The sequence below is a fragment of the Oryzias latipes genome, chromosome 22 (genome assembly GCF_053564925.1).
Source record: "Oryzias latipes strain Hd-rR chromosome 22, Olatipes_Hd-rR_3.1".
Lineage (NCBI taxonomy): Eukaryota > Metazoa > Chordata > Actinopteri > Beloniformes > Adrianichthyidae > Oryzias > Oryzias latipes.
Genome location: NC_136258.1, coordinates 25,734,510 through 25,758,415, shown reverse-complemented (window position 1 = coordinate 25,758,415; position 23,906 = coordinate 25,734,510). Strand labels below are relative to the sequence as shown.

At 39.2% G+C, this 23,906-nt stretch overlaps 1 protein-coding gene across 3 annotated transcripts in view; it reads left to right on the top strand.

Moving 5' to 3' along the window:
- Nucleotides 1-23,416, top strand: part of sptb (spectrin, beta, erythrocytic) — a 47,233-nt gene extending 23,817 nt beyond the window's left edge. For all 3 annotated transcript variants that reach the window (XM_011490164.4, XM_078941084.1, XM_078941083.1), the window contains 25 exons: nt 51-201; nt 277-1,147; nt 1,229-1,366; nt 2,115-2,874; nt 3,036-3,238; nt 4,427-4,517; nt 4,715-4,861; nt 6,467-6,733; nt 7,505-7,729; nt 8,513-8,602; nt 8,858-9,148; nt 9,221-9,351; nt 9,455-9,659; nt 10,451-10,674; nt 10,745-10,895; nt 12,227-12,471; nt 12,584-12,722; nt 13,033-13,117; nt 14,170-14,366; nt 14,441-14,523; nt 15,647-15,710; nt 15,825-16,078; nt 17,121-17,294; nt 19,668-19,710; nt 21,225-23,416. In XM_011490164.4, coding sequence (XP_011488466.2) covers nt 51-201; nt 277-1,147; nt 1,229-1,366; nt 2,115-2,874; nt 3,036-3,238; nt 4,427-4,517; nt 4,715-4,861; nt 6,467-6,733; nt 7,505-7,729; nt 8,513-8,602; nt 8,858-9,148; nt 9,221-9,351; nt 9,455-9,659; nt 10,451-10,674; nt 10,745-10,895; nt 12,227-12,471; nt 12,584-12,722; nt 13,033-13,117; nt 14,170-14,366; nt 14,441-14,523; nt 15,647-15,710; nt 15,825-16,078; nt 17,121-17,294; nt 19,668-19,710; nt 21,225-21,419 — 5,424 coding nt within the window. In that variant the 3' untranslated portion in view covers nt 21,420-23,416. The remainder of the gene's footprint in view (nt 1-50; nt 202-276; nt 1,148-1,228; nt 1,367-2,114; nt 2,875-3,035; nt 3,239-4,426; nt 4,518-4,714; nt 4,862-6,466; nt 6,734-7,504; nt 7,730-8,512; nt 8,603-8,857; nt 9,149-9,220; nt 9,352-9,454; nt 9,660-10,450; nt 10,675-10,744; nt 10,896-12,226; nt 12,472-12,583; nt 12,723-13,032; nt 13,118-14,169; nt 14,367-14,440; nt 14,524-15,646; nt 15,711-15,824; nt 16,079-17,120; nt 17,295-19,667; nt 19,711-21,224) is intronic.
- The last annotated feature ends 490 nt before the right edge of the window (nt 23,417-23,906 follow it).

Sequence of the window (23,906 nt, the reverse complement as noted above, 5' to 3'; positions counted from 1 at the left end):
ATTTCTCCAAGGTTTTAGAAAAAAACCAAAATGTTTCCGCCTTTCTTCAGGCTCGGCTGCTGTCTCCAGACTTTGGAAAACATCTGTTGGAGGTGGAGGACTTGTTACAAAAGCACTCTCTATTGGAGAAAGACATCGCTCTGCAGGCTGAGAGGGTGCAGAACGCCAGTGCTGCTGCTCTGAAGTTTGCCAATGGAGACAGTGAGTGCAGCAGATCAATGTGATGTTTCTGTAGCTGCAAGTGTTGAGTGTCATTGTCTTTTTTGTCCTTTACAGCCTATAAACCATGTGATCCTCAAGTGATCCGTGACAGGGTACAGCACCTGGAACTGTGCTACCAGGAGCTTTGCGCTCTGGCTGCCCAGCGGAGAGCTCGTCTGGAGCAGTCTCACCGCTTTTGGAACTTCCTGTGGGAAGTGGCGGAGCTAGAAAGCTGGATTAAGGAGAAGGAGCACATTTTCTCCTCCCTGGATTATGGCAAAGACCTGACGAGTGTGCTGGTGCTCCAGAGCAAACACAGCGCCTTCGAAGACGAGTTGGCAGCGCGCCGTTCCCACCTGGGGCAGGTTCTAGCAGAGGGGGAGAAGATGATCCAGGCAAACCATTTTGGTTCCCCAAAGATCCAGGAATGCATGGAGGACATTGGGAGGCAGTGGCAGCAGCTGGAGGAACTGGCTGCCTTCCGAAAGCAGAACCTCCAGGACACTCAGACATTCTTCCAGTTTCAGGGGGATGCTGATGACCTCAAGGCCTGGCTGATAGAGGCCAAGAGACAGATGAGCAGCGAGGATGTGGGAACTGATGAGTACACAACCCAGCGGCTACTGAAAAAGCACAACAACCTCAAAAATGAAGCTATCAAGAATGGAGCCACTATTGACGCTCTGTCCAAACAAGCCAACGCCCTGCCAGAGGAGCTGCAAAACACTCCTGATATCCAGAGACGTCTGAAAGACATCAAGGACCTTTACATGGAGCTGCTGTCCCTGGCTGACCTGAGACAGAGGAAGCTGGAAGACGCCATGTCTCTGTACACCATCTTCAGCGAGACGGATGCCTGTGAGCTCTGGATGGGGCAGAAGGAGACGTGGTTGGTGGACTTAGAGGTGCCTGAGAAACTGGAAGACTTGGAAGTTGTCCAGAACAGGTAGACTGTTGTAATTCATAAACAGAAGGACATGAAACGCTTACAATTTGATGGTTTTATTGCATCATCTCTTGTTTGTAGGTTAATCATTTTATCTCAAGATATGGCAAATGTTCAGTCAAGAGTGGACGACGTCAACAGAGCGGTGAAACAGCTGGAGGACAGCCGACATCCGCGTACCAAAGAAGTCAAGGAGTGCCAGAGGCGGCTCAACAAGAGGTGGTTTCGATTTAATTTAGCTCTAAAGACTCACTCTGATAAAAACTGCTTTTGGTGTTTTGAATATTTCTTTTGGAGTTTTTCTCACAATGAAGGACATATTTAAAGAAAATTAAGTTAAAATTGTATTTCTGGTTTTTTTTTTCTTAATATTGCTGTGAATCTGAAGACAAAGAAAATGCCATTTCAAGAAGAGCTTAATTGTTACGTAGAAAATACAGGGAGGGGAAGGGGAGGCGGGGTTGCTCCGCACCGATAGTTGAATTTCTGCTGCCTCTCTGCAGAAACTATGTCCTAGAAAAGTACTGTTTTTTTTCTTGGCTAAAAAATCAACCAAAATCACATCTAAAATTCCACTGGGAATACTTTTTAAATAGATCAAAAGAAAATCAGCGTGGGACTTGAACGGTTATTTCTTATTTATCTAAAAAGATTGGTTATTTTTATTCAGCAAATATGTGGAAATAGCCTTTCTCAAATTCATAAAACAGGATGTGCAGGAATTAAATTGCTTAGAGACTTGTTTTCTAATTTATTGATGTAAAATTGTCCTAAACTCACTTGGGTTTAGGCTAAACAAAGCCAGTCCTTCTGCTAAATTACTATTTTTTTGATAATTATTGCCAAATTGCCTTGTTCTTCCCAGGAAACTGCAGATCCATAAAATTAAATACTGCCAGAGACTCTCTGAGAACACAAGCAATTACACTAATGAAATACGAATCTTTTAAATGATTCTTTTTTTCAGATGGGAGGCTTTCAAGGCCATGGTGGAGGAGAAGAAGAGGAAAGTAGATTCAGCCAATAGTCTGCATAACTACGCACTGGAGTGTGACGAGACAGAAGCTTGGATCAAAGACAAGACGCGGGTGGTGGAGTCCACGCAGGAGCTGGGCAACGATCTGGCGGCAGTCATGACCATCCAGAGAAAGTTGTTCGGTATTGAGAGAGATTTAGCCGCCATTAAAGCCAAGCTGACCTTCCTGAGGAAGGAGGCGGATCGGCTGGCTCAGGATCACCCTGAGAACGCAGCTGACATCTTGGCTCGGCGAGGAGAGCTGGACGCCGCCTGGGAAACACTCAGAAAGACCCTCAATGACAGAGAGGAGTCTCTGGGCGAGGTCAGCAAACTGCAGACTTTCCTGCAGGACATGGACGATTTCCAGTCCTGGCTTTTTAAAACCCAGAAAGCGGTAGCTTCTGAGGAAGTGCCCACCTCACTCCCAGAGGCTGAGGAGTTGCTGAGCCTTCATGATGCTGTGCGTGAAGACATAAACAGCCACGAGGAGGATTACCACAGAGTCAAGGACACCGGGGCTCAGGTCACCCAAGGTCAGGAGGATGATCCTCAGTACCAGCAGCTAGATCAGAGGCTGAAAGGCTTGGACCGTGGATGGTATGAGCTCCAGAAGATGTGGGACAGCAGGAAGAGCTTCCTGGACCAGGGTCTGGGCTTCCAGCAGTTCATGAGAGACAGCAAAGCCATAGAGGCCATCCTCAACAACCAGGTACTAAACAGGACTGACCTTAAGTGGTGCATTTGCACTAATGCAGCGTGGGGAATGTGACGCAGTGAGTCCCCACGCTGCACTTGTGTGGTGCGATCTGCAGGTTCTGCGTTTGAAGTCCTTGCTTTGTTTTTGACTCCACGGTGGCTGTCTTGTTGCAGGAGTACACCCTGGCCCACATAGACAAGCCCGACACCTTGGCCGGCGCGGAGAAAGCTCTGAAGAAACACGAGGACTTTGTGAGCACCATGGAAGCCAACCAGGACAAGGTGGACGGCGCCGTGCAGAGTGGACAACGGCTGGTGGACAGCAACAACATGTACTCTGGAAAACTGCAGGAAAAAATGGACTCCATCCAGGACAGGTTGGTTGGATCATCTAATTGTAGCTGTCTAACAGCATACTTTTACTTTATTTTTGGCTTTACGTTTTTAAACTTGTTTCCTGGGATTGAATTTCCTCAGTTTTACACTGGAAAACAATTTAAAGTATGGAATAAAAGATGTTTTAAGTGAAAAAATCTGTCATTGGAACTAATAAAATTGAAAAGAATTTGTAAAAATAATTTGGGATGTCTTATCTTTTTAGGACAACATGAATATTTTAAAATATAAACACTTACATTTATGTCAATTTCTCTGCATGTAATACTTAAAAATAAGCTTAAAAACAGTATTTTTATACACTTTTCCCCTCAAATTATATACAATTTTAAAAGCTACAACAGTTTAACTATTTTTAATTTTTTGGGCCAAATTCATCTGAAATTAAAACTACAATTACACTTTTTAAAAATAATTTTTTCCTAAAAATGATCCATTAATTAGTCAACAAAGAAAAATAACTAGTTAAAATAAATAAATCTGTTTCATAAAGCAACTCACCATTCATAGATAAAGCTAAAAAATGTTATGTAAAGTTAAAAAATAGCTATTTCCTATAGAGATATTGCTTAGATGTTTTCAATATCAAATGTCTCAACAAGTCAAAACAAGTCAGTACATTTTATAAAAAGGTACTGGAATTGTCATATCAACTGTAATGAGGTATTTAAACTTGATCCAAATAAAACATACTTGATTAGATTTTATGTTTTTGTAGTGCAGGAGTCTCTGCTACTAAATTATACATGTTTGCATATCTCAAATTCATTTAGCAAAAGTTTTTTTTGTATATTTTTACAAATAAAAATGTAGTTTTATCATCTATCTTTGCTGAACTCCATGTTTAGCCAGCGTCAGCAGTGCTGAGCTTTTGCAGAAAAACTCATTTCGCCCTCAGTGGCCAAAAGGCTTTCTTATCACTATTATTAGCTTAACAAGAGGCTGCATGGAGGACATAGGAGCTGCTCCCATTACCCCCCATTCTTCAGTTTGATAGACGGGCACCGGTAATAATGGATATTGATCTGTAAGTGAGAGCTGTTCTTCACAGTGAAGCAGAGGAACCCAGGACTTTTTCCTCTGTTAGGCAGAGCCTTGAAGAAAAGCAAAGGTTTACTTGGTGAGAAAGTGCATTTTAATGTGGCCGTGCTTTTGTGTTTCCTGTTCAGGCATAACAAGAATAAGGAGCGAGCAAAGGAGGTGTCTGAAAAGCTCAGAGATAACCGTGACCTGCAGCACTTCCTGCAAAATACTCAAGATGTGAGTTTTTCCCTGCCAATCCATGACTCATTTATTTCTTATTTGTTCAGATATGTGCTCCTATTCCACTCGATTGCTCTATTTACCCAGAAGATGACACTTCCTGTGCATTTGTTACCATTTTAGAGTTGTGTGAGGAGGATTTTTACGTGTGAGGTTTCCCGCTAACCAGCAGCTTTGACTTTTCCTTACCTCAGTTGACTGTGTGGATCAACGAGAAGATGCTGACGGCGCAGGACACGTCATACGACGAGGCCAGGAACCTCCACAGCAAATGGCTCAAACATCAGGCATTCATGGCTGAACTGGCCTCCAACAAGGACTGGCTCAACAAAGTCGACCAGGTTAGAGTTTAGGCTTTAAATGTCTGCCTTGATGCTTCAGAAAGTGCTGCCAAAATACTGAAATATTTACGAGTACATTTTATTCAGAAACATCTTATTTTCAATTTTCTTGTCAAACGGATTTTGTTTTTGTTTATAAAAAAACTTGTTTCACAAATTATAATAAACATAGCAAAGGTAGACCTTTCATTAACATGTTAAGAAATTACTATAATTAAAAACTAACTGAAAGCAGATCGGAAAAAAATAAAAGAATTACTTAAAAGGAAAATCAAATTATTGATTTAATTAGTTGACTTCAAAGCAAAAATCAATTAAATATTAATAATGGATTTTTTTAATCAGTCTTAGAAATTACCAATAGAAACTAATACATAAATAGCTGACACTTTATTCATTAATGTCATCAAGGGACGGAATAAGGAAATGGAAATTGTAAGCTTCTAGGTAGTTTGGCCCCTTCAGTTACTGTGTTTTGATAAGGATCCACTCCGATAAAAATGGCATTCTTGGTGTTTTTAAACATGTTATTTTGGCATTTTTCTGATGCTGGGGGACATAGATAAAGATAATTAAGGTCAAAACTACACTTCTGAGTATCTCTTTATTCAAGTTGTTGTGAATCAGGAGCAGACAAAAAAATGCAGTTTTACACGTATCGTATTTGTGACGTAGAAATAAGCTGGCCGGCCACCAGCTCCCTGCTCTGCTCCATTCTGATGCCTCCACTTGCAGACAAAAAAGACCACTGGAAACGCTTTGAAAACAGATCAAGAAATGTTCAGAGTGGAACTTTAGATTAACGAAAAAGAAAATTCTAATACTTGATGTATTCATCACAAATATATATAAAATACTTTTTCAGCATTTAAAAGGATGGAGTTGAAACTGATGACACATTTTTTTCCTCTTCAAATTCGCATTTCAGAGCATTATTGTTGAGAATTTCCAAACTAAAGTTTTTACACTCTTGTCTAAGTTTTTCTAAGAGAAATGCAGCGGTTAGTTCCAATAATTGACCAACCTCTAGCAACACTTTCTTTTTTGACTCTGGCTTTTGCTTCTGTTGTGCTTTGGGACATTTTCCTGCTGCGTGACCAAACGCAGCTCTAGCTTTGTCTATGTGACAGAGGATAAGAAGATTTGTCTCCAAAAGACTCTGAAAACACAGATATTTGCAGTGATTGCAAAGTTTGTGAGTTTTGTTGTTGTTAAGCAAGCACAAATCATCATACCTCCACCACCGTGCTTTAAAGCAATCTGTTGTTATTTCTCTCTAGCGGTGACATACTGGAAAAAATTTGTTCTAAGGGCGTTCTCTTCTTTATTTTTTGGAAACTTTTACTGTAAAAGCATAAAAGACTGAGCTGATTTAGTCTTTATAATTAAACAAATTCAATGAGAGTTGGAGATCCTGAGATAAAGGTATTTTTAAACAGTTTTAATTTTCTGCAGATTTTCTGCATGTTAGTCATTATTTTATGACAAAATGGATTTAGAAAGTGATCAAAATTGAAGGTTTAAATGTACATTTCCATTTTGATTCAGACTCAAATTGAACGTTTTAAGATCCAAGTATTTTCTGGTGTTTTTTTTTACACACAGGAGGGGCAGGAGCTCATGGAGTCAAAGCCTGAGTATGAGCCGATCGTGACGGAGCGTCTGGCCAAACTGCACGAGCTCTGGGACAGACTGGAGTCCACCACTCAGGAGAAGGCCCGGCTGCTGTTTGACGCCAACCGCTCCGAACTCTTTGACCAGAGCCTGGCAGACATGAAGAAGTGGCTGGGTGAGCTGCAGCAGCAGCTACAGGGGGGAGACGAAGACGTCAAAGACCTGACGAATGCCAACATCCTCCTCAAAAAGCATCAGGTGAGAAGGGAGTATAAAAAAAATGTACCTTTCTCTACTGGAAATATGTCCATCTCAAAACAAGTAAAAAATTGCTATTTTTTCTCTTGTTATATGTGGAAACAAATCTCCCAATGCAGCTAGTAGAATTTATTTGGGTGCAATTTCTTAACAGAATTTGTGATTAGCTATAAACACTTGTATTGAAATCTTGTTGATTCATTTCATTTTGAAAACATTATATTTTAAGCAAAATTTCTGAAGAAACACATTTTCTTTTTACTTTTCTTTACATAGAATTAAGCAGATGTTTTGTTTGTAAAAGGTAAAATGGTTTTGTTTAAAGAAACAGGCAGTTTTTGGAGGAAGTGGAACTGGTTTCATATGACTCATATTTATTGAAACATATTTATCTTAAAATGTCTAGTAATGTAGTCCTATTTTAAGATTAATGTGGTCTTGAAATAAGGAGAATTGCAGCTCTAGGTTGGGAGAAAAGTGCATAAATATATCTACTTTGTTGAGATAAAACTCTTTGAGCATTTTTCAAGAGATAGTATTTCGATTTACCAGAGCAATTTACCCAAAAACAAGTTTGTATATCCAATTTCTTGATTGAACTTTGCTTTAAAATGTCAGGACATACCAACTAAGAAATATGAAAAAAAGTCTTCTGTTTTGGTAATTCTGATCTGAAAAAAACAAAAAAATCCTCCAATGAACTCCATCTGCTCTGCATCCTGATTATGTTCTTAAACGGCTCTTCATCTTCCACTCTAATCATGTCTTCAGATGACAGAGAACCAGGTTCGTGACCGCGCCCGGGAGCTGGAGGAGCTCCAGGAGGCCGTCAGGAAGCACGGAGGAGGAAGGGAAGACCAGCCCGAGCTGGAGGCAGAGCAACAGGCCCTGCAGAGGGAGTTCCAGCAGCTCCTCACACCTCTGGCTCAACGCAAGGGCAAGCTGGAGGCTGCCAAAGCTGTCCATCAGTTTTACAGGGACCTGGCTGACGAGCTTGTAAGCATGACTGTAACTTCAGAGGAAGGTCAAAGCGTCACTGCTGGTTTCTCAAAGTAATTGAGGGCTCAAAATTTAAATAATTGGGGTTGGATTTGTGCCAATCAAGACCTGAAGCCTCTTTTGCATTTGTGTCAACTTTCATCAACAACAGTCCTGAACAGCAACGAGACGACACACTTTAACCCCAAATGACTATTTGTTTCACATTTGATCATTAGCATGATTCAAACTTTCCTCAGAAACCCATTGAACATAACTTGGTCTGTGTTTTCTGCCCTGTAATGGATCAATCTTCCACTAGAGGCATTTCAAAATGGCTGCTTCCATCAAAATCAGTTTTGGCGGGAAAAGGCTTGCCTAACTATTTGCTGTATTGAAAATTGCAACATTAGTTGATATTTAATTCTTTATAATACAGTAACACCACGTTCTACATGCATCAGTTTTGAGATGGTGGGTTAATATGCTGTTTTTTTTCCTGGATATTGATATTAATATTTTTGCATCTTAAACTAACACTGTTGTGAGCAAAAATTGCCCAATTTACACAACATTTCATAATTGACACTATCTCATAAGAAATAATAACATTGTATATGTGGATCTTAATTTTTAATATCTGTCAATTCCTTGACGTAGTGGACTTTGCAGGGTTAAAACCTCAATTTGATTAAAAAGATGTCTTTTATCTTTTAGTTAAACTGTTTTATCTTTATGTACAAACATTTTTTTTGTCTTTATGCTTTTATGATCAGATCTACTTTTTTGTTTGTGTTTTAGCTGTGGATTGAAGAGAGGATGCCTCTGGCAATGTCACAGGAGCATGGCAACAACCTTCAGACGGTGCAAATGCTTCTGAAAAAGAACCAGGTTTGGATTTTAAACTGGATTTCTCTGTCTTTTTTATTTACTCTAACACGTATTTTGGATGCAACTCAGAGATAGAAGCTATAGTGATCGTTTTTAGCACATCTGTTTAACTCTACACCCGAAATGTAACATTTCCACATTGCTGCCTTTTTTTTTGTTAAAGCAGTTTCAAGGTAAACATTTCGATGACGAAAGCAGTTTGAATTCTTTCATGTTTTGTGATTTTTAGTGTAATATTTTCCTTTTGTCCGTCAGACGCTTCAGAGAGAGATAGAGGGTCACCAGCCTCGCGTGGATGAAGTAATCGAGCGAGGAAGAAGGATGGCGGTCGCCGCCGGCGCCGAGGGCAAACCGGAGGCGGAGCGAATCACAGACCAGCTGACGGAGCTGGAGACGGCGTGGGCCGGGCTCCAGGATGAGATGGACAAGCGTCGGGAGCGACTGAGCAAGTCCAACTTGGCCCAGCAGTATTTCAATGATGCTGATGAGGCGGAGGCCTGGATCGGGGAGCAGGAACTCTACATGATCACGGATGAAAAGCCCAAGGTGAGGACAGGAGCGGGTAGGAGAGGGAAGTCCGATCCCCAGAGCACGAATAAAACTTGTAATTCCTCCCAGGACGAACAAAGCGCCATGCTGATGCTCAAGCGTCACATGATCCTGAAGCAGGCGGTGAATGACTATGCCGACTCTGTCCAGAAGCTCTCTGATCAGGCCCAGAAGATGTTTGCAGAGGAACATCCTGATGGGTTTGTTTCCAGGCCTTTACTGTACATAACAATCAAAAACCCACAATTCACAGTAGTTTTATTTTTCCCAAATCATCTTGTCATCTGTCGTGGTTCCCTTTAGGGAGGAGATCATCAGAAGGCAGGGTCAGGTGGATAAGCAGTATGCAGGGCTGAGGGAGCTGGCGGAGGACCGCAGGAAGAAGCTCGACCACACCTACCATCACTTCCTGCTGAGCCGAGAGGTGCAGGACCTGGAGCAGTGGATTGCAGAGAGAGATTTGGTAGCATCCTTACAGGAGATGGGTCAGGACCTGGACCATGTGACGGTACTACAGACGGAAACCATCTAAAAAAAAAGAAAAATTCTAAATCCACTCACGAAACCAAAACACACATTTTGGGAGCATTCAAAGGAAGTGGGGTGGGATGGACACAGGACCTACAGCTTGGTCACCATTTTGTAGTGAAACATTAGCCATAATATGGGAAAAGAAAACTTTTTTTTGAGAGATCCTTATATTATTTTACACTCATGCCGCCAGATTAAGTCTACAATCTCAACTGAAGTTTGGTTGACCCTTGACCTCATTAAGAGGCTGCCATCTTGTCAAAATAATCTCAAAAATTTCAATTACCTATCGCCTTCTAACTCCTCGAACATCTAAAAAAGTTAGAATTGAAAGTCGTAGAGCTCGCCAAAGTGCCATTCCCCTGCTGCTCGCTCAACTTTTACAGTAATATTGTGAAAATGTAATCTATTATTTGTTGGCTAAATCTGAACGATATGATATGACTTACAATACGAACATGTCAGGAATGTGGGCGTGGTTAACAAAATCCTCTGTTGCTAAGGAAATCCCAAAATGTACTTTGGCCGATTCTTCTAAAAATGACAGAGACCTGTCCATCATCCCCTGGCAGCCAAAACATTACATGGTTTCCATGGAGATGAAGCCAACAGAAAAGTCACAATTTTTTTTAAAAAGTGGGTCTTTTCATGAATCATCCAGTAGCACCTGCTTGCAGCTTTCATTTCTGCAGCAGCTTTCATTTCTTGTTATTTCATTCTTGTTGAAAATAAAACATTTTTGCTTTTCCACGCTTTATATCCTCTCAGCTTCTGAGGGATAAGTTCAGAGAATTTGCTCGAGAGACGGGGATGGTGGGCCAGGAGCGAGTGGACGTGGTCAACCTGACCATAGATGGCCTGATTGAATCGGGCCACAGCGAGGCGGCGTCTTTGGCTGAATGGAAGGACGGCATCAACGAGAGCTGGGCCGACCTGTTGGAGCTCATCGACACCCGCGCCCAGCTCCTCACGGCCTCATACGACCTGCTCAAGTGAGTTCAAGAAAACCAGGAAAATGGTCTCAAAGATTTCTCAGCACTAAACGGCCAAATTCTGCTGAAGGTACTTTGATGACGGAAAGGAGCTGGTGGCTCAGATCTACGAGAAGCAAAAGGAGCTGCCAGAAGATGTGGGTGAAGATTTCAGCATAGCAGAGTCCTTCCACAGGATGCATGCTGCCTTTGAGAGAGACATCACTGCTTTAGGAAACCAGGTATGAAGACAGCATTTCAGCCCACAGGAAAACAAATATCCTTTTGTCGTGGTTTGGAGGTAGAGTGTTTTTATTTTCAGAAACACAGCTTATTGATAACATAAAGTGAAATGAATATTACTAAAATTCAACAATTAACTTAAATGATTCTGTTAAATGTTTTGCAATTAAACATTTAAATTGTCATTGAAAAAACAAAAATAGCTTTTTTTCATGGGTTAAAAACTTCATCAATTTTGAATTTTAAAAGAATTTATGGATTTATTTCTCACACAATTCTTTAATTTTTTAGAGAATTTGGGGTCATTTAATTAACGTTATTCCCTTTTTTTATTGTTTGTTTTTGTTTAGTCATATTGAAAATTAACTTGTTAATAAAACTTTGCTTTTCGTATTCAACCATCTCTCCTATTGATCACCTCATAAACTAATTAAAGACCTGAATACATTAAAGATTTTTTTTTTTTAGAGCAACGGTTAAAGGAATCTGAAAGTATACCAAAAATAAAATTATAAAAAAATCTACAGACATAAAATATATTATGTTATTTATTTCTTTTAAATTTGAATTTATAAATCAATGTATTTTAAAAAATAATCAATGTATTTTTAAGTCCATTGATACTAAAACATTAATGAAAAATGTAAAGAAATGTATTTTTATTATTAATGCTACAGGGCTATTACAGAGATGCATGTCGTCCTTCAAAGCGGCTGAGGAAGAAAAAATCCAAATTAATTAAAAAATAAATAAACGAACTTTACTTTGTTTTTACTTATAAAGTATGAAAATTGCTATATAAATAAATAAATCATAATTCTTATCTTTCACTGTACAGGAGCAAATAATTACAATGTTTTCTTCCCCTATGGTAAAAAATAGGTGTTGGGAAATTTCAGTAAAATATGTGTAAAAATTTAAATATAATTTAAGGAAAACTTTATTCTCTGCGCCAATCAAACTGAAATGTTTCAGTTAAATGTCTCAATGAAGAAAGAAAACTGTCTATTTTGATGAGTTTAAGGAGAGTTCAAATCTGAAAGAAAACTCCTCGTTTTTGCAGTTTGTTGTACAACCAGGAGAGTTTTACAGATAGAATGCAGGCTTTAAATGTTTTTCTGTGCCAAAGCAATTTAGTTACGTTTGCCTGATGAAGTTGGGATTCATGAGATTAGAAGAGAAGCAACCAATGAACATTTGACTCTGGAAGCTGACAATAAAGTTATTTACATTTTAACAGAAGTTCTGCTTCATAGATGAAGTTCAATGTACAAAACGTTAGAAGAGGGTATATTCCTGTGATCTGCATGCTGACTCTTCTGCCCCGAAGGTCCAGCAGTATCAGGAGACAGCTTCAAGGCTCCACGCTCAGTACGCCGGGGACAGAGCGGCCGACATCCAGGCCGCAGCCAGACAGGTGATGGAGGCCTGGAAGGGCCTGCTGGACGCCTCGGACGGCCGCAGAGCGCAGCTGGTGGACACAGCAGAGAAGTTCCGCTTCTTCAGCATGGCCAGAGACCTTATGGCCTGGATGGAGAGCATCATCCAGCAGATAGAGACTCAGGAGAAACCCAGGTGTGCATTATGGTCATTTCATCTAAAGTGCTTTGCAACTAAATTATGCAAAAAAAAAAAAAAGTTTTCTTCCAGATTCAACGTATTTTAGCCCTTCATTCTTCTGCATTAGGGATGTCTCATCAGTGGAGCTCCTGCAGAAGTACCACCAGGGTATTCGCTCAGAGATTGAAGCCAGGGAAGCCAAATTCCCAACGTGCATAGATCTGGGAAAGGCCTTGCTGACTCGGAAGCACCGTGACTCAGTTGAGGTGAGGCTTGAGCTGCAGACATGAGCTTCTTTCACCCTCAGCTGGGCATCAAATTACTGCTTGTATTAGGCTTAATTAGTTTTCATTGAGGGATTGTTCCTGTCTGACACAACGGAACCAATTGGGCTTCTCGCAAAACCAAAACCTTAACTCCTCTTTCGCTCATCAGGGAGACTTTAAAGCAAAGACTAATTATGAAGAGGGAAACAGAAAGAATCTAAGCAAAAGCATGATCCCTACCTGAAATTATTGTTAGTGAATTGCTAATTCTTGTGGCACAGTTGTAAATCTGGTGATATTTGACTGTCAGATCAAAGAGAAGCTGGTCCAGCTGATGGAGAAAAGGAAGGAAATGATGTTCAAATGGGACGACAGATGGGATTGGCTCCGCCTCTGTAAGTAAAACCACACAGTCTCACATTTTAACCTCAAAATCAGTCCAGATGATCTCCAACATTTTTTTCTTTCTCATGAAAAGTGTTTAGTTTTTTTCAAAAATAGAGCTCTCTGAATATCTGTATTTGCCTCTAGGCCTTAAAGACCCACTCCAATTACTTTTGGATCTATTTTCAAAATGTTCCCAGTGATCTTTTAACTATGATTAAGCCAAAATCCCCCAAAAAACTGAAGTTTTCTAGGACTGTTGGTGCGGAGCAACACCACCCTCCCCTTCCCTCGTTTACACACTCTCCCACTAGCTTACAGCCCTTCAAACGAGTCTTGAGCTGTCCGTTGGTAATACCTCAAAAAAGAAGAAAGAAAGTTGACTGTGAATGCTGCATTTTTTGCCAGGATTTATTCACAGACTTTTGTAACTAAATATAGAAATAAAAAGTAGTTTTTATTACAATACAGGTGAAAAAAATCTATATATTTTGTAGAAGATGATAATGAACAGTATTACTTGAAAAACATAAATCTGAAGAAAAAAAACGTCTTTATAGTTTTTTATTGTAAGAGTACAGAACAATCTTGAGAAATGTATGTTTACGCAGGTTCAACCATATGATAAAGAACTGAATTGGGAGGAGAATTAATTTCTTTCAGTTATATTTTGCAAATTATATTTACGTTTAGATTTAATGATATCAGTATAACACGTTAAATTATATGTGTAACACACACTCTCCCACTAGCTTACAGTCCTTCAAACGATCTACTCTAACATCAGCGGTACATCAAAAAGTCTTCAAATTGGAGTGGTGGAGCTTGTGGCCATCACAGCATTTTTTCTACATTACAAATTTGATATTTTGTAAACGTCTGCTCCTGATTTGAATAAATTGTTACTCACAACAGCAATTTTAAGCTTTTTCCTTTTATAAATGTCAAAAAAAGAACACCAAAAGCACAGTTTTCATTGGAGTTTAAAATTTACCAGAAGAGATTTAAATTTCCGCATGTAGTTAAATAGTTTGAACCAAAGTTCTGCCTCTGTTCCACTCAGTGTTGGAGGTGTGTCAGTTTGCCCGTGACGCCTCGGTGGCAGAGGCTTGGCTGATCGCTCAGGAGCCTTACGTGACGAGCAGAGACCTGGGCGGGACCGTGGACGAGGTGGAGAAACTCCTGAAACGACATGAGGCCTTTGAGAAATCCACCGCCACCTGGGAGGAGCGCTTTTCTGCGCTGGAGCGCCTCACGACGGTGTGGACAAGTCTAACACCATCCTTGCAGGATTGAAGATGTTCAGCTGATCCTGGTTTTCTGCTGTGTTGCAGCTGGAGTTGCTGGAGCTCAGGAAGCAGCAGCAGGAAGTGGAGAGGTTCCTGAAAGATGAGCAACGCTCCGATAAGGACAGCAGGTACAGACGCAGGTTTTTGTGTTTTCACAATCTTTAAGGATTTTTAAAAAGCCTTTACCTAGAATTTAATGTTTTTCTTTTGCTCAAAAAGCCCTAAAAATCTGGATTGAAAAAAAAAAAAGTCCTAAATCTGCAGCTTTTACTTGTTTTCCTGGAGCCCAAAAGCGTAAAAACATATGTAAACATAATCATTGCAGGGTCAGTCTGGCATCCACACATACAAACAAAAACATTGGACTTGAGCAAAAACACATTAAAAACATTGGCAACATGTGGTCTAAAAAGAAATTACTTGGAAAGATTTGACTCCACCCCCTCGGGGGGTCTTGTTAACGAATTATGGCCATTGTTTACATTTAAACTGGACTACAGGAGTCTTGAGCTGTCCGTTGGTAATACCTCAAAAAAGAGGAAAGTTGACTGGGAATGCTGCATTTTTTGCCAGGATTTATTCACAGACTTTTGTAACTAAAAGGAAATAAAAAGTAGTTTTTATTACAATACAGGTGGAAAAAATCTATATATTTTGAAGAAAATTATGATGAACATTATTACTTGAAAAACATAAATCTGAAGAAAAAAAACTTCTTTATAGTTTTTCTATTATAAGAGGACAGAAAAATCTTTTCAACTTTTGAAAAATGTATGTTTTTGCAAGTGCAACCATATGAAAAAGAACTAAATTGGGGGGAGAGTTCATTTCTTTCAGTTTTATTTTGCTAATTTTATTTACGTTTAGATTTAATGATGTGAATATATAATCAGCACACGTTAAATTATTTGTGTAAATAGCTCATCGATGGTACAGATTTTGTCACAGCCTCCCTGAAAACAATAAGCATATTTTGTGGTTTCAGGGACAATTTCAGGAGATACTTTAAAAAAACTTTGAGGCTTTATCGTACCTTTTAATTTTTATTTGATTTTAGGCTGGTATTCACACATTATTTGAAAACTCACAGGGTGAAAACAGTCATGTTTAAGGCTTAGAAAAACAGACAACATTTAAAAAAAACTGTGAATATGTTATTGTTTCTCCAAATATTTTTGGGGAGTCTACCTTAAGAGCCATTTTTACATTAAAAGAAAACAAATTTTTCCCTCTCTTTTTTCTTTTTTGTAGGAGAGAAGACACAGGCTTTGCAGAAGAATCTTCACAACTTTACACAATCGGAGAGCAAACTCTGGTTAGGAATTATTTACGTTTCTCTGCTGTATGAAAGACAGCAATGACCCGCTCCAAAGAAAAAAAAAAATCAAATCTTCAATCTTAATGCTGAGCTTTGCTTTCCTTGCTGCAGTCCGGTACGATGGATCCCAGTTCCGCCCAGCTGGAGGGCACCGCCGGGGAAACCACGGCACTCGTGGCCTCTTCAGACATGAGGGAGAGTGCTTCCTTGGAGCTGGACCCCTCCATCTCAGTCGGGACACCAAAGGAGCAGGAGAAGTCTGCCACCATGCCTGCAGAGTCCATCAGAAGCCAGGCGGTGCTGCAGGAGGGCATGCTGAGCCGCAAACATGACGTGGAGGGCTCTGGGAAGAAGGCCTCCAACAGGTGGGGCAGAGGAGACTCCTTTAGTCGATACATCAGAGAGCTTACCGCCAAAGCTTAGATTCTGTGATGTTCTGCTAGAAGGAGGATTGAACCTCTATTTTATGAGCATCTAATCGCTGCAGGAAAGTGGTTTGTGACCAAAGCCTTAAATATTGCTCTTTTTTGGCTTTAGAGGAAAAATATTTTGAATTATTGTTTATTATTGGTGCATCTCTGTCATGAATGCAGACTGGCTTTTTTCCATCAGTTGAAGAAAAAGTTGAGTTTTCTGGGGGTTTTTTTATTTACCAGCTGTTGAACTTTGTAACTTGAGGTTCATAAAATATTTTTATTGCTCTTTTTTCCTAAATCCGTTGCAAAGTCAATCGCTTATGCTATTCATCCAACCATTTATTTACGTTTATATTCAATATTTAACTAAACCTGCAAAAGTGCACTCTTTGGGGGATTTTCCCTCCATTTGTTAATAATGAGGCACATCAATAAAACTTTTCAGGAAACTTTTTATTGCTAAAAATCAGACATAAAATCAGGACTTTGCATGATGTATGAACTTCAATCATGATTGAAATCTATAAAAGAAAAACCAGCATTATCAATAAAAAGTCCCCTACAAGTTGTTTAAGGTAAAACAACTAATGGTAAGTGTAAAATATTTTACAGAATGTTTTAAATATATTTTTTCAATCCTTTAAAACCAAAAACCATAGGTTTTTCAAAGACCTCAGGTAGATTTATTGACAGCAATTATACTCTATCTTTGTATTTTAAGTTTCAATTATTTGAACTTCAAGAGATCTCACACGTTTGAAAATAAAGTTATAAAACATCAGAGACGAACATTTTCCAGTTTTGCTCTTCAAAAAATCTCAATTAGTGGTTTTTCCTGAGGGTTGATTTTTTTTTTACATTTTTAGGTCATTACAGGTGATTTTAACTGGAGAATGAGAAAGAACAGTCGGAACTTCGTTCATATGTTTGTTGGAAGCTCGTGTCTGTCAGAGAAGCTCCTTATATAGTCGTTTCTCTTCCTGCCTCTCAGGTCGTGGAACAGCCTGTACTGCGTGCTGAGAGCAGGTCAGCTCTCCGTCTATAAGGACGCCAAAAGCTTTGGACACGGGCTGACGTATCACGGCGAGGACCCCCTGTCGCTCAGTGGCGCCACCTGGGAAATCCTCTTCAACTACAAGAAAAAGAAGCACGTTGCCAAACTGCGGTGAGAACCTTTCTGATGCACATGTCAGCTTGAAGGAAACCAGAAGAACGATTAAACGTCATTTCAGGCAGACGTCTAAAGGAATCAGAGAATCATTTGATAAAACTGGAATATTTCTACAGATTCCATAAAAATCTTTTTGTTTGTTTGTCTGAATAAAAAAAGTCTTAGATTTCTTTTCAAATCTTCTGATACTTCTGATCTACTGTTAAAGTGTCCCAGTGGTCTCTTACTTATGATTATGGCATTTTTAGCCCAAATCAAAGAGCCTCTGTGGTTTTCTAGGACATAGTTTCTGCAGAGCGGCAGTAATTCGATAGAAATTCACCTCTGCGTTGTGGGCAGGGCTGTTGGCACAGAGCAACCCCTTCCCTTTACTGTTGCTGGGAGCTTGTGGGCCACACAGATTATTTTCACATATAAACTCTTTTTTTAAATAGCGTTTTTATTTTCATCGGTTCCTCATCTAGAACTATTTGAATAAACAAATACTCAGAAAAGCAATTTTAAGCTTAATTATCTTAATTTATGTCGTCCAACATGTGAAAAACACCAAAAACACAATTTTCATTGGAGTGGGTGTTTGAACAAGACTGTTATACACAGAACCTAACTTTATTGAGTCTTACAAACAACGAGTAAATGTTTAGTCTCTAATTGTATTTTATTTTGATTTGTTTTTTACGTGTTCGACTGACTCTTTTATGCAGTTGATTTAAACTTTAGGTTTTCATTTACTCAATTTTTACTGTTCTTTGTATCTCTTTTTATTGTAAAGCAAATGAATGAATAATGAACAGGAAGTCTCTGATATTATCTTATAAACTCCAAAACTCCAAAACTTAAGAAAGGGCTTCTTTAAAAAAAAAAAAAAACCTTTTGGCTAATAACTGTTTGGGTTTATGTTGCTGACATTTGAAACTTTTTAAAACTAAAACCTTTGTTGCATCACCTCAGATGGGCTTCATTAGACCACCACAGAGCAGTCCTGAATACAGCCAGCACAAGATTGGGGATAAAATTACATTTTAATCATTTAGATTTTTGTACCAGATTTGTACTTACAATTCATTTTTATACTTGCATTCTTTCTACAACACTTAAATAATGTTTTATCCACATTACACTAACCTCATGGGGCTCCCTTCATCACTTCTCCATCTCTCTGCTCGATTCCACAGTAAAAAAAAGCAAAATCTCTTGTTTCCCTGAGCTGTACTCTTCTGAGGGGGGGGGGTGAAAGGTTACATTTTTTCTCTGCTTTTCATGGGAGAGCCCTATCAAAGCTACTACCCGTCTTTATGCCAAGCCAACCACCTTCGGACTGCTGCATTAAACATATTTAGCTGCGATCCCACCCAACTCTCTGCAAGAGGGCAAATGAGAGCATTTCCCAAACTTTCTCAAGCTTGAAAGTCTCCCCGGAATAAGCCGTAAATCAATTCTGCATCCACTTCCTCCTCCGGATGCTTCGCCTCTTAACTCATTTTTATTCTTTAGGTTTTAGGAAAAATATCTGCAACTTGATGAAAAGCCCAAAATGCTTAGAAAACAGTCAGTTTAATCAATCCTAAATAAGTTTTTTTTTTTTTTAAAGGAGCCTCTTTTGAAGCAAACAGCCATTTTATTATTTAAATTACTCCACCAATAAGCTCATGTTTTGCCTTTCCACTTGTAAAACCCTTTAAACGCCATTAACTGATTAGGCTCTAAATGTCAGCTGATTGACGCTCCGGGGCGGGATCAACTCCCCACAACGCCGCGTCCTTCTCAGCGGCTGACTCAAGACCTGAAAACGAGGATAAATTACGCCTTCACAGCAAGTAAAGGTTAGAAAAATATCAAACCTATCCTAGCCTCCAGTTCACACTGAGAAGATGGTGATTAAAGTCAAAACATGGGAGGGGTCAACGTCTGGAATTAAAGCTGCAAATGAGCCGCAGTGAAAATCCCACAAACTCAGACCAGGTAGATGTGAGGAGGCGAAGGAGGAGATGAAGGGAAGAACAGAGCTGAACGGAGAACACCTTTCACTGATGGAACATTTCATTACAGAATTGAAATGTGGCAGAATCTGTAGGATGTTTTAGTGAATGTTTGCTCACTTTTTAAGATCAGACTCCGCTGTTGTCAGGTTTACGATTCAGCAGTTAAGAAAAACTAAACTTGCTGAAAAAAAGTATTTCTGCTGCTTAGACAAACTATAACAAATATATATTTGTAATAAAGTTTTATCCCAAATTTGCTGTTTTAGACTAAAAAAATTGTAAAGTAAAAAAAAATAGTAATATAGTTATATTTGCATGTGTAAAAAATCCAGATATTTTTCTTCCAACTTGAATAAATGTCGTCATTTTCACCTTTGTTTTGCAGTCTTGCAGACAACAGCGAGTATTTGTTCCAGTGTAAAGATGAGGTAAGTTTCCCATCCCAGATATAAAGTATTCTACCTCATTCGGATGTTTTTCTTACATATCCATCACTTTAGAAATTCAGTTTTACACAAGAAGATTCTTTTTGGGGTTTAGATCTGTTTATACCACGGTCTAGGGTGAATACTCGATTCTGATTGGTTGAAGGATGGCCATTAAAAAGTGAAAATGGACAACTAAAAGAGGAGTTCTGGTCACAAAGCTTAAATGTTCTATATTATTGCACTGGTCTAAACGCCATTTATAACAGAGCAAAAAAAAAACTTAGGTTTATATATAACTTTATTATTAATTAATGAAAAAATTGTTGATACACATTTAATAATCAGAGTTAATTGCCTATTTTTCTTGCCATAAAACGATCTAAAAAACTTCTTGTAGACTTTGTTTCTTTGAAACAAACATTTGCGTCATCTGAAATGAAGCTTGGTGTCACTCAACAGGCACATAGACCACCTTCCTCTGCTGGTTAGTCTTCACCAGCCACAGCAGAGCGAGGTCGGTGCGGGACGTGGTAGCCGTTACCATGACAACGCGTCCCTCTGCGAATCAAACAGTCTGCTTCCTGTGAAAAACGATTGAAAAATTAATAATTATAAGGTTAAAGTTTGAATAATTGATTTCTTTAGAAGTGACCATGGTATAAACGGGATAATCTCCAATACTGGAAATCGATGCGGATGCCATACATAGTAAAACGTAAATAAATGTAAAATACCATGTTATCTGATAAGGAGTCCATATCTTGGATGTGGAGAAATGTATTTTCTTTTCTTTGCAGAATAAACTTAATTCTCTAACATTTTAGGATTTTTCTTTTTCAGGATAAACAGCTGTCAAAGGTCATCAAACTGTTTAACTTCAATCAGATTAGGTCTGAACCTTAATTTTAACTTTATAAAAAGGTCATTTAGGTTTTTTTTCTTGCTTTGTTTTGGTTCTGCAGCGTGAAGTTTTTGGTTGATTGTGGTCATTACTCCAGTTAAGATCCAAATACTTTTTTATTTTTTATGTATTCTGGAAAGGTAAAGCATCTCCGCACCATCACACCACCTCTGCCATGATTATTGCCATTGCGTGCTTTTGTCGATAACGTTTTGTGTTGTGTTATTTCTTTGTCTTTATTTTTTGGCAGTGAGCCTGGCAGGTTTGCATAACCTTAGAATAATATCAATTCAAAAAAACGTTTTGTCAACATTAAAAGTCTTTGTGTAATATTTAGGTGCAATAAATGTGCAAATAAATGTAAAAGAAGAAAAGGGCAGATCATTTTCAAAAGGCTGCATACATTAAACGTAATTAGTGTATGATTTTTTCTGAAATCGCCAACAGCAAGTTTAGTAAGATATTCAAACTCTGTCTGCTCTGACCTCACAGACACACAAAAAAAGGGGGGGGGGGCATCCACCTCCACCGAATTCCTCTAAGCAAACAAGTACAGACACTCCTCTGGACATGGATGTGCCGTTCTGAGTCTGTTTTGTGTGTCTTAACGCAGGACGAGCTGCAGAGTTGGAGCCGGGCCATGGAGCAGGCCGTTCAGGGCCCGCCAGCGGAGGAGGCGGCGCCCGGGCCCTCAGGAGCCAAAACCCACAGCCTGCCCGCCCCCACCTCCTCAGCTGCCCTGCCGGAGCCCAGCGCTGCCAAGAAAGACAAGGAGAAGAAGTTCAGCCGCTTCGCCAAGAAGAAGTGAACGGAAAGCGCGGGGGACTGAGCGTTGCCTAGGCAACCTGGAATGCGAAAGAAGTTATTGTGTACAATCACATATCACTTGTTTTTTATATATTTAATTTTGTGAGAACTATAGCAGTTTAGGGTAAAACCATCACTATTTGCCTGTATTTAAGCCAGAGTATTTGTTGTTTGTGTTCTTTTTAACAAACCAAATTCAAAAGCACAGGAATGCTCCTTTCACACTCAACCAAAGATTGCTTTTCTTTTCTTTTTCTGTAACTTCTTGCATCAGTGAGGCACGATGAAGCCACGGGAACGACGCTTCCGCCTTTAAAAAATGGTTGTGAACTGTAATACTGTGCTGTTTGACGTATCGGAGCACGGACTCGACCAATCGGAGCGGGCCGAAGGATGTTTTTACAACGAGCTTTGTAAATGCGGTGTAAAGATTTGGTGAAGAGGCGCCACTCCAGCTGAGACTTGCTATTGGCTGACTGGCAGTCATGTGACACCGGTCACTTCTCAGCTGATCTGTGGAGGCATTTATTTCTGTCAACTTTAATTATATCCAACACATGTATTTACCTCTTCTATATTTTCTATCTACTCATCAACATATACAGTGAAGAAGACGTATAGAGATACAGATGCATGACTTTGACCAGCTTCAGTTTGATATGGTGCTATGGTGGAATTCTTGACATTTCAAACAAGACCAACCTGACATGCCTTATCAGTCTCCAACTTTGGCTTGCAGCGGCACAAACACTGAATGCGTTCACTTCGCACGGACATATCTGAGGGGGGAGGTCTCAGAAAACAACGAAACATGTCTTTGTCAAAAAAAAAAAAAAACATTTACAGAATAAGAACAATCCTTCTGGTTTTTGGTCACAAAATGGCAAATTTCGACATGAGAAAACTCAGAAATTGCTTCAGTTCTAAGTTCAACCAGATTCTTAGAATCCTTCTGTCAGAACGGATTTGTTTACATTTATAAGGAAAGACCATAACTAGAAACATTTAAAGTGTTCCCACTGAACAGTCTTCATAAACACCAGACTTCCAATCTTCCCATTGCATGATACTACCACTACCATGCTTCACTATCCTGTAGATATTTACTACACAGAATTTTTTTAAACTAGAAAGTTAAAATTTAAAGCACCCTCTAATTATTATAAACAAACTTTTACAGAGTTATTTGTTTTTAAACTACGTGTAATGTCATTTTTAAAAAATGGAATGAGAAATAATTTAAGTTTAAAATATAAGTGAATGAAAATGTTACAAAATTTATTTCTGAGTAAAGAAGAATAAAAATGTAAAAACTAAAAAATGACTATTCAGTGCTTGTTCAGTAAATAGCATTTTTTTAACCCTTGTGCTATCCTAGTTACTTTAGCGTTGGGAGTTGGGTCATCTAGACCCACTAGACAGTGCTCTGAACCTTTTTTCTTCAATGATTTGTGATCTTCTCTGGTGTCCATGGATTACATGAAATCTTTCCACCTTAATCCACCTTTGTCATGGTAGGAAGAACACGTCAATGTAAGGGTGGGCTCATCTAAGATAGCACAAGGGTTAAGGTGTAAAAAAACTCAAATTTTCCTATTTATATTTGCTACAAACCTTGTAAACGTGCAATAATAAAAATATTTTAAAAGCATTTATTGAAGATCAACAGAAGCAGACTGGTGCCTCATCACGCAGCAGTAAGAAGAAAACAAAGTGAAGAAGTTCATGACATCATTTTGGATCTTTTATCACCAGAATGGAATCTCCTCCCCATAACTAAAACTCAAGAGCAACGACAAAATTTCTGAAAGAAGTCCAGACCCAGAAGAGACCTGCACCAGGAATCCACTCATTTGCTCACTTTCCTCACAGAAATTTGGATATTTACTTTTTTAAACATTTCTGTTCAGTGGTTTTCAAATCTGCGTTTTATACTTTCTGTAAAATAAAGACAGGAAACAAGCCTTTTGAGAGAATAAAGTTTAAAATAAACCCTGAGACTTTACAGGCAGTGTTTTATTTTTATTCAAAACGATTGCAAGAAAAAGCTTTTCCATTTTGACAGATGCAGTCATGAAACAAAAGCAGTTTTCCTTGAAAAAAAAAAAACGCTAATATATTTACATTCCAGTGGGTGTTGATGACAAGGATTCCACCGCGGGGCGACTTGAAGCTAATTAGATTTCAGCTCAACTTCAACAAGCCGAGGATGATCCCTTACAGGAGCTGTGAAGTCTGGCACAACCGTTCCTATGGACCTTTTCATCCTCGACAGGCGCACGCCGCCAGCAGAGAATACAAAACAAAACAAGAAAAAGCCAGGGGTGGGGGGTGAGGGCGCGGATGGTTTTTATGCATACCATGCCATCATCAGCCACTTTCACTAAGCGAGGCCTTGAAAGAATCCAGCAGGACGTGCGCGGCGTTTACGTGTTCAACAACCTCCATTTACATAAACGTACACATCCGGCCGCCGGCAGGAATTTCT